Genomic DNA, 10525 nt, shown 5'->3' with positions numbered 1-10525 from the left:
GTTCCATTATTAATAGTAGTTTGAGATGGGCAAACAGTGGAGATTCAACTTGGGATGTTCTTCATACTTAGCGTTTTAATGAATGTCTGCAAGAAACTAGGAAGTACTGTCCTGGCAAGCATAACTTTAAATACTTAAAGTCTAAAATTTAAAAAATAACTGACACAATCCAGATGCAGACTACTTCAGGGAAACAACAGCAACAAATATTTACTATGTTCTGTTTAAAGACTAAGAACCCTAAAATTGCCCTTTTAAATATGATTTGCTAATATACAAAGCATCCCATTTATTATTCCTAACTACATGCCACACTTTTGACATTCTCTTCTCAGTTCCCAACCTTTTCATCATATCAGAGTCCTGGAATACGGCCATTATAATGCATATTGGGGTTGTTTTACAAACATACGGTTGTTTTAAAAATGACTAACATTTTCTGAAAATATGTTCACAGTATCAACATAGAACAATTACAGGAACTCTGAGTTTCTAAATAAAAAGCATGCCAGGCTGGCAGTTCCCCATTCTCCCTTTTTAAGTGAGCTGCAAGCTCTCTTTTAGTCCTGTACATAAACGCCTTTCCCAATAAATATAAATTCTTAATTGAGGGGGATAAGAATATTCCCTATTGCTGCATATCAATATGCAAAGTAGAACTGACACTGAAAAAAACAGTTTGAGTAGCTTTTAACATGAGACACGTGCTTCTTTAACAGAGCATTTTGTAATAGGAAAGAGAGCTACTTTCCTTCTCAGTGTAAACCTACCTAATGAAAATATCAACTGGAAGAATGACATGACATATAAACACATGGGTTAGTGATAATGAGCCATAATTGCCATTTATAAATTTGCATTCCTTTAAACACCTCGAACAGTGGGGGCCAACCTTTTTGGCAGCTGTATTACAAGTTAGCTCCGCACCTTTCTCAAGTGCCATTCCATTCTTTTCCCCCCCTCACTCAGTTTGCTTTCTGCTCCCAGCCCTGTGCTCCCCATCTTATTTGATGCTCTACTTTCTACTCTTATCTGCCACTGTGCTGCCTGTCCCCTCTGCCAAATGCCTGAGGCACAAGCTGCCTATGCCATTTATGGTACCCATGCCAAAGGTTGGACACCCCTGACCTAGAACCTCCAGAAATCTGTGGCTCATTGTGCTAGGAGCTATACAAATGATTAGTCTCTAGTCCAAGTTTGCCACAAACAAAATAAGCACAGAAGGGAAAACAAAAGGAAAAGAAAAACAAAACAGCCAGAAGTCAGACAGACACATCTACATGTGCCTATGACATGTAGATTGGTAGCCAAATAGGACTCAGATTTTTCCAAGTCTAACCGTTCTATCTTCTGGGCAATACTCCCTGCCAGTATCTATGGCCTTAAAACTTTTTTTTGCCTCTGAACTACCAGTTTCAGTGCAGGAAAAGATGACAAAGATTGATCTTTGGACAAAGCTGCACAGTGGAGCTTCCCTAGAACTTTCCAAATAGTCCCTCCCTTAACTAAATCAGGCCCCCTCTACACACTGCACTTAAGGCATGATTAATAAGGTAATGAAGCCTTAAGTTGTGACCCAGCTCCACATCCAACCAATTGACAGAATGATAAAAAAGCAATAAGCTACAAAGTTATTACACAAAAATGTGTAACAATTATGTAGCTTGTTCTAATCATGGCATTAATTGAACATGTGGCCAAGGGCTTCCTTGTGGGTGGGAGCCCCATCAAATGAGCGTCTCCCAGCCCCAGGGGTACACCACCTGGTGCTAGTTCCACAGCTGACAAGGTTCACAGTGGTGGCAGCGTTGTCAGCTACAGAGAGAAAACTGCCCCCACTGCAAGCCTTGTTGGTTGCAGAGCTCGCAGTGGGGACAGCAGAGAGAACTCTGCCCGCTATAAGCCTTGTGAGATGCGGGGGTTTGCAGTAGTGGCTGGCTGTGTTCCCCCACTGCGAGCCCCACAGCTGATGATACTTGCAGTAGGGGCAGTGTTCCTAACACTGCCCCTGTTGTGAGCCCTGCAGCCCATGTCAGCTGCAGGGCTTGCAGAGGGAGCAGTACAGAGAACACTGCCCCACTGTCATCTGTGGGGCTCACAGCCACAGGACCCAGTGCACAGGGAGCCCAGCAACATAATCCCAGGCTCCCCCTGCACTGCAAATAAGGTGAGATAGGATTTAATGCATGATCCCACAATCACACCTTCTGCCATGCATGTGTGGCATAGCAGGAGGTGCAATTGTGTGGGTGGAGCATTAGATTCCATTGCGCATTTACCTGCATGTGTAGGAGGGGCCCTTAGATACAGCTCTATTTCATGCTTTGGATCATTTGTTTACCTTACAGCACAGTTGGATTTTTTGCATGAAGCAAACAGAGGAACATTTACAGATGATAGTTATGATATGCAGAAGTCCAATCACAAGAAAAGCATTTTTAGAATTAAAACAGAACTTGCAATAAAAGTACAGTTTTCACATATTTATGGCTGAGGAGCAGCTAAGAGAAATGCTTTCCCACCAGATTAAAATACTAATTCTACTGCATTAAGTTAAGGAGGCATAGAAGACATATTTGACACTCTAGGACTTGCATTGAGTTCAGAATACATTATTCACTCAGTTTTTGACCTTTGAGAAAGTAGTAAAAAATAAAAAATATGAAGTCATGGAAGTTGCAAACTGCTTCTGGGGAAAGAGTCTGAAGTTCCTAAGTTCAGCTCACAATTTCACCAGAAAATAAGGTCATATCTGTTGCACTACCTTGCCAGACCCAAGACTGCCGACAACAATGAACCTGCTGATTTGCTCCTACTTGGTTTGCAGCAAGCTCATATAGGCCACATCAATAACATCTCCCCCAGGAGCCTAGGAAAGCCACTGAGAAACCAGCTTAACATGCAACCAAGCCTACAGCTAGGTACTGCTGATCAGCAGTTAGCACAATGCAGTTTTGGAGTCACAGACCAGAACAACGTGGCTCAGGTCTGAAGCTGGCCCTAGGTGTTGCTTTTCCTTGCCCCCTGTATTAGAATGTCACCAAAGCCCACGAGGCCTGTTGACAGTGGCACCACAGGCCAGTTTTTGCAAAACTCTGATATAAATAGTTCAGAGTGGTCAAGGAGACACACCATAACCTCTAGGGAATTCCTTATGCAGTGGCAACACGTAGGGCATGCACGTGCAACCCCTAACAGGCCATGCTCCCCGCTTTGGTGATGGACCAGGGCAGGGGCGGGCAGGAGCACCAGTACCTCCTGGCAAGTGCCAGCCAAGGAGTATGAGCACTAGATTAAGTACCATGGCCACTTCTGGGAGTGCCACAGCCACTTCCCAGTTAGTGCGATCGGCTGCAGGGTCCCCCTCCCCCTCTGTTCGGCAAGACTGGTTGCAGGGGGACTCTCCCCAGTCACTGACTAGTCACTGGGCGGGGGGGACACATGCCCCCCCTGACTAACTTGGCACCGGTCACCCATGTCTTTACGTAAACTACTTAGTCTGAGAGAAGTCTTGAACAACACCTCTTCTTGAAAACCTGTTACAGTCTCCTTTCTTTACAAGTCTCCTGACAAAACAATCCTAAAGAGTCAACATTCAGCAATTTAATTTCAGTACTAAAACTGCTGCAAATTGATTGTTTTCTAAAAGCTAAACCCCCCCCCCAAAGCCCACTAAAAATATAAATTAAACATGGTGTTGGGCTTCAGATAAAACCATCAGGATAGCAATACCCAAATTCTTTCAGCTACTCTCCTCTGAATTCCATGCCCCCAAAGAAAAGTTTCTGACATTAAAGAGGTCAAGCAAGTCCATATACGATAATATTAAATGTCAGTCTTGAATCTTCACTGGTTCTCTCTAACAGAACAAAACTAAACTAAAGAATAAAAGAATTACTAGAGGAAATTTTTCAACTATTTAATCTGTGTGTCAAACAGAAAGGGATCCTACCTTTAAAAAAAACAACAACAACAACACAGGAATCATAAAAGGGAGTTGACTAGCCATCATCTATGAACTGGAAGCTCTGATTCCTGACATTTTCTGTTGCATATTAATTGGTAGCTGACTTTCACATACCTTAAAAAATTAGCTTGTTTGAACCACTATTAATGGTTAAGTAATATGAGGTCTTAGGACAGCTACACACTAACCCAAAAAGTTAAAACTGTCTGAACTTCCCAATTCCTGAAGCCCAAGTTCCTTAATTTCTTGGTGAGAAGAGGGGAAAAGGTTAGATAATTGAGGTCAGCAATTCTAATCTGGTTGTTCCAGTCAACTAGCAAACAGACTCCGGACAGGAAAGAACTTGACTACTTAGTGTTAGCCGATGTAATTTGGAGCTCTGACCATGAGTAAGAGAAGATGAAACTGTTTCACCCTCCCCCCACAGGAATTTTTTTTTATTATTATACATAAAGCCTTTTAAGTTATCTAAGTCAAAAGCATTAAAATTACCTCATGTTTTAAAGATATTTTTAGCAGAAAATTCTGATGATTCAGTCAAAACAATTCAGAGACAAAAAAGAAAAAATGAACAATTGAAAGTGTAAATCAGGTTGATTTTTCAGTTCTTAGACTGCAAGGTCCTAAAGAGGACCATTTCTTTTTGTGCCTACATGCTGCATAGCAAAATTAGCCCCCAATTTGCAACAAGACAAAACCAAAAAGATACAAATACATTCCACTAGACAGACTTGAAGATACTAGACTTAAGGAGTAAGACTTCAAACAATAAACTGCTTGGTGACTTTGGAAGGCACATCTTAAGTTAGTATGCTGAAATTCTGAGAAGAATGAATGGTAAAAATACAATATGGTCATTTTTTAATATACCTAATGAACAGGAAAAAAAAACAGTGAAGTAGTGGTAGCAAATGCAACTCCTAAACACAATGGTGATGGGATTTTATTTATTTTTAAAAGTTGAGGTTAAATTGTAACTGAAGCAATTCTGGTCTTTCCTGCTAGCTTAAGCTCCTTATTACTAGACACTGAAAAAATCTGTGTACCAGGTTGAGGATAAAATAGCACCAACAGAAAAATCGAAAGCATGCCAACAAAAAAGAAGTTGTGATTATGTGACTGCATGCGAGTATCCAACAAATTTCATGCTAAAATACCAAAGCAATAGTAAAATCATTGCTTTGCTTTCTCTCAGAGCTAAATTCACTAGTTTTTTTTCAGCTTATCAGAAGCAAATTTGCTGTTGGCTTCCAGTAATTTAAGACTCACAATGCTAGCTCTTGAAGGAGAGCTAGAAGACTACAAGGTTAGCTTAAGCTGATTTTCTCTCCGATTTTGGGTTGATTTTAAAAGTACTTGGACCTTCATTTTTTAATTTCTATATAGTCTCATGATCCTTAGGTGCAAACTTTAACATATTTCAGCATGTTTTTTAATCTACATAAAGAAAATAGTTCACTGTATACATGGGTGTATGCCATGAGAACCTTCAGCACTTCAAGTGGTTGAAAAACGTTCATGACTGTTCAGGAATAGTTAGTTGTTTGAAGGAAGTATTTAACCTAAATATTCCATACTCCAGATTCCATCCAGAAGCTAGTTGTCAAACAATCAAACGTGTCTGACCTAAACGGCTTGTGACTAAGGTACATAAGAAAGCATCTCTGCCTTTGACATAATGCAAAAGCCATGTCAGCAGGAAAGCTCAACCCCGGAGCCCTCACTGCAGTGACAAGGGACTGGGAATAGTGCATTTTTCTGTGAATGGTCCATTGCTGGAACTCACTCCCCATTCAGTTCACTAGAAGGTTTAAGTTTCCAAGCTAACTGCTTAGAACTCCCATTAGTCTTTTGGACAAAAGTCCTAGTACTTGCAGCATCAAAAACAAACAAGTGATAGAATTAGCTTCTATAGCCAGAAGAATTTTACATGCAAAAATGTAAAAGTTTTTTACATTTGTAAAATCCCATCACACAGAGTGAAAAGAAATAATTTTATTACTATAGAACATCCAATAAAAGGAAACTCATGAGCATGGGGGTCTGGTTTTATGACAAAAATGGAACATATTTCTGAGGTCAACCATAACTTAGTGCAGGGGTTTTCAACCTTTTTTAAGGAGTGTACCCCTTCTGGGTACACTTCTGACAGAGTGTGTGTGTGTGTGTGCGGAGGACAACAGCCAGATGTGGAGGAGGGGGCTTGCACACATGGCAGCAGTACAGGATAGTGGATGGCAGCATCAGCCACCATGTGCCAGATCCTCCAGCCCCCCCTCCCCCATGTCTGGCTCGCCAGGCAGTGCCCATGTGGCACACATAGGGGAGCTGTTGCCCTCACCCCTGCTCCTGGGAGGCAGTGGCATGGGGTGGTGATGCTCCATCCCTGCCTACCTGCCCACACATACCCCCTAGCTCCTTTCCAAGTAACCCCATTACTTACTGAGAAAAATCTTGGAAAAAATACTTAAATGGGGATTACACCTTGCTGATGTTTGCCTTCAAATGCCACACTTCCAAGGGCTTTTAATGCTGACTAATGTCACCAACATGCTCTTTACACATGGTAACTAAAAGTGAGAACACTAGAAAAATTTCAATTCATATACTTTTTAGTCATAAGTTAAGTTTAGTTGCATGCATAGGAAATGTGTTTAATCATGGAGCTGAAAAACTTGTCAAGCTGTTATTTTATCAAGAATTAAAATAATTTCCTTAGACAGGATCTGTTTATATTCCAAGCTGAAATCAATGTGTAGTCAGGAAACCAAACAAACAAGCAAACAAAAAACAAACAAACAATAGTTAAAGTAACTGTTTTTCCAATAGAAGTAGCACAATCTGTGACAATATTAATTGATCCTCACTTTACTTCCATCTACACCCAAATAAAAAGACTGTTTGGCATGTCCTGGATTTTGAACTACTGCCAACAGTGCCTGGCCTTTTCATGCTAACCTCAGATGAAGCATCTTCCTTTCACCACGTTTGAGGCCAACACTGCCTTATCACAAACAGATCTTTCTTTTACAAGTTCCTTTTTTAGATTTTAACACACTAGAAGCCTGAACCAAAGCCTCTTTACTTATTTTCTTTCCAAAGCACTAGCTATAATTTTCCCCATAGAGCTGTTCAAACACTCCAAAAATTTTGAAAGCACACAAAAATACTGAATGCACATTAGTACAAAGGATAACCAGAAAAAACCTGTAACACGGTCTACTAAACTTAGGTCATACCCACCTTCTAAACAACTTTTTTATTATGTTAATTGCTGGGTCAATGCATGCACAATACCCTCCTCTAACGAACCTGCTGGGGATCACATCACAAATACTGTTAAATCAGCAAGAAAAGATCAGTAGAATGTTATTTCCAGTCTAGTATTATTTCATTAATTCTGAAACACTAAGGGCTTCATTTACTAAAAAGTCAAATGACAGTTTAATCAATAGACATTCTGGGGTGGGAGAAAACAAAAACACCTCAGTTATATCAGTTCACTCTCCCTTTCAGCATTCACTCTCTGGCCCTGTGTAACACAGGCCTATTTGGCACACACTGGGGACACAGGCCCTAGGCCCACAGAGCAAGAGTTACCCCCACATCCCACCACATTAGAGGGGGCTACAGGATGCATGTCAACTGAATTTGTGCGACAAATAAAAGACAAAACAGTTATGGGAATGAAAGTCAAAGTTAAAACCGAGTACACCAAGGGGGAACAATGAGCAGAGCACAACAGACAGTGCCCAGGCCTTTCGATATGCCATTCAGGATGGCAGGCTGAAGCCGACAAAGTAGAGGTATAAGCCTCCTTTGGTGGTGGGGACCACTAAGGGCATATCATTGACTACTCCGGACAACAGAAAAACAAAAACAGGGACAGGAGTGAGGGTCACACATTTGTAACAAGTGTACCAGACAGTGTCCGGCCCTAATTTATACATACTGGAGAACCTGGCCTTTGGCCCACAAAGCAACAGTTAGCCCCCACTGTTAATAGTGGGGGCTACTGGATATGTCTCAACTGCCCCTTTGCTGTCCCAATTAATCAAAGGAGGGATGGGAGTGATGGTCATAGGTTAAAAAAAGAGTGTGCTGAAGGCAGGGAACACAGAGCAGAGCACATGGAAACAGTGCCCAGGCCTAGGTACCTTGGATCAATGCCCACAAGGAAATGTTATAAGCCTCCCTTGAGAGGGAGGTCATTAGGCAGACAACTTATTTCTTGGGACAACAAAAAGGCATAATAGGGATGGATGGCCAGAAGTTTAATTAGCATGCCAAGGGGGACACGCAACCAGAACACACCAGACAGTGCCCAAAATAGTAGGCAAGGACGACTTATGGTCTAACCCAGTAAATGGCAGCTCTTCTGTTCTTATGTTACATGACAGCTGAAGTTGCTGGGCAGAGCAAATGAAAGGCTCAAATGAAAACTCAAGCCTGTACAGATTTTACGGGACCTGCAGTCTCTCACCGATTTCCTAGATGCTTCTGCATGTAAAAATGGACACATAGGCCAGCAGTTCTCAACCCAGGTGCCTCAAGGTCCTTTCCAGGGTGCTGCAAAGCACGTCTAGTGCTGCTGGGTTGGCATGAACAGCTCCTCAGACAGACCCCAGGATTTCCAGAAGCAATCCCAGGCAGGGGGCTTCCTAAGGCAATGGACAAATGGTTCTATCCTTTTTCTACAGTCAGAAAAAGGGAAGAGAACACAACAGCAAAGAGCTGGCCTTGTCCAAGGGATGCTCCAGCCCCCCTATGATGCCTCGAGGCTAACAAAGCTGAGACCCCCCGCCATTACACCTTATGCAATGAGCCACACTAGTGTCAATCAGTGTTAGTGTGAGCTTGAAGCAGCCACACCCTTAGTCTAGAAACCTTCCCTGATTGCCCCTCCCCCACCTGTACAGCTGTGATTTCCCACTAGAGGCCTGGTGAGCAGGGGCAGGACTGGTGGGCAGGGCAGCCAGGACAGGCTCCAAAAGATCCTGCAGAACTTCAGCTTTGGGCAATACATCAGCAGGGAGTGGCTGCAGGGAGTGGCCGCACTGCAAGAGAACCAGAGCCGGGTGACACGGAGCAAAAACCACCCTGCCCTGCAGGGGCATCACATCAAGCTGCATAAGGAGCGTTTCAAGCCACTTGAAGGGTTATTTGTTGTAGCTGTGTTGGTCTAAGGACACAGACAAACAAGGTTTCTTTGGGTAGATGAGATCTCTTTTATTAGACCAACTAAAGAGTGGGAAAAATGGTTCTTTGCAAGCTTTTGGGCACAAACACCCTTCTTTCAGGTATAGAGAAAGTCTGAACGGCTCTCAAAGACAAGTAAAGAGTCAGTCTATGCCTGGAGAAGGGTGCAGAAAACTATTTTCCCTAACTATTTAGCCGGTCTAATGCAGGTGTTGTCATCCCGGGCATGCATACCCCTGAGGGTACATGGCAGCAGCACACGGAGAAGCCACTGGCACTTCCAGTTTGGCTTGACTGGCTGCCAGGGGACTCACTGCTCGTACACCAAGCAAAAGAGGTTGAAAACCCCTGGTCTAATAGAGAAGACCACATCTGCCCTGCAGCCTTGTCACACCGGGATTCAGGGGCTCCTGGAGCTCAGCACCTGCCAACCCCTTCAAGTGGTTCTTTGGGGAGACGGGATCTCTTCTGTCAGACCAACCAAACAGTTGGGGGAACTGGTTCTCTGCACGCTTTTGGGCACAAACACCTTTCTCCAGGCACGGAGCAACTCTTTACTTGTCTTTCAGAGCCGTTCAGACTCTCCCTATGCCCGAAGAAGGGTGTTTGTGCCCCAAACCTTGCAGCGTCAAGCACCTTTTTGCACCCTCTACATGTGGCCCCTGCTCGAACCACTTGCAGGTGTGGGTGCGGGGGCAGCCCAGGGGCTCAGAGGTCCAGGAGCCCCCAAATCCCGGCGCCAGGAGCCCCCAAATCCCGGCGCCAGGAGGCCCCCGGGGCAGGGGTGACCTGCAGCTGAAAGGCCGGGCCCGAGGGCGGCGCCGGGCGCTTACCTTGGTGAGCTGCGCGATCTTCTTGCTCATCTTGAGGTGCAGCTCGGGGCCGCAGTCCGGCTGCGCGGGGCCCGGCGCCGCTCGCCCGCCACCGCCGTACTGCTGCTGCTGCCGGCTCATCCCCGGGGTCGCCATCTTCCGCCCGAGCCCCCGCGCGGGCGGCTCCGCCAGCGGCCACTGCCGGGGTACAGCCCGCGGATGAGGAGCGCCCCCAACCGCCGCCGGACCGCGCACTTGGCGGGCGGAGCCAGCAACCGTTGCTGCCGCCTCGACGCCGTTACCAAGCTCTCGCCGAACTGTTTACGCCGGGCAGTGATGTCACTCGCCTCGCCCCGCCCCCAGCTGCCGGGGCAGCGGGAGCCGTGCGCATGCGTCCTAAAGCTTGCGGGCTCTGACCTGCTCTGTGCGCCTCCCTCAGGGAGAAGTGGTAGGGCGCAGGGCTGCTGGTGGTCCTGACGTTTGGACTTCCTTTTAAAGTCTACGCTTTGGGAATGTGAACAACGTAGCTTTTACACACATAGATATA

The 10525-nt window shown here is 44.7% G+C and overlaps 1 protein-coding gene across 5 annotated transcripts in view; it reads right to left on the bottom strand.

Annotated features, from left to right (window-relative positions):
• Window positions 1-10286, bottom strand: part of FAM184A (family with sequence similarity 184 member A) — a 265054-nt gene extending 254768 nt beyond the window's left edge. For 3 of the 5 annotated variants that reach the window (XR_002097914.1, XM_019520036.1, XM_019520038.1), the window contains exon 1: window positions 10000-10286. Coding sequence is in view for 4 of the 5 variants with exons in the window: in XM_019520036.1 (XP_019375581.1) it covers window positions 10000-10134 (135 nt within the window). In the remaining variant the exon portion in view is untranslated. The remainder of the gene's footprint in view (window positions 1-9999) is intronic. The other 2 variants (XM_019520034.1, XM_019520035.1) reach the window with 1 other exon arrangement.
• Window positions 10287-10525: the final 239 nt, after the last annotated feature.

Source organism: Gavialis gangeticus, unplaced genomic scaffold (assembly GCF_001723915.1).
Source record: "Gavialis gangeticus isolate Ggan-Ray unplaced genomic scaffold, GavGan_comp1, whole genome shotgun sequence".
Taxonomy (NCBI): domain Eukaryota; kingdom Metazoa; phylum Chordata; order Crocodylia; family Gavialidae; genus Gavialis; species Gavialis gangeticus.
This window is presented reverse-complemented; position numbering and strand designations above follow the sequence as displayed.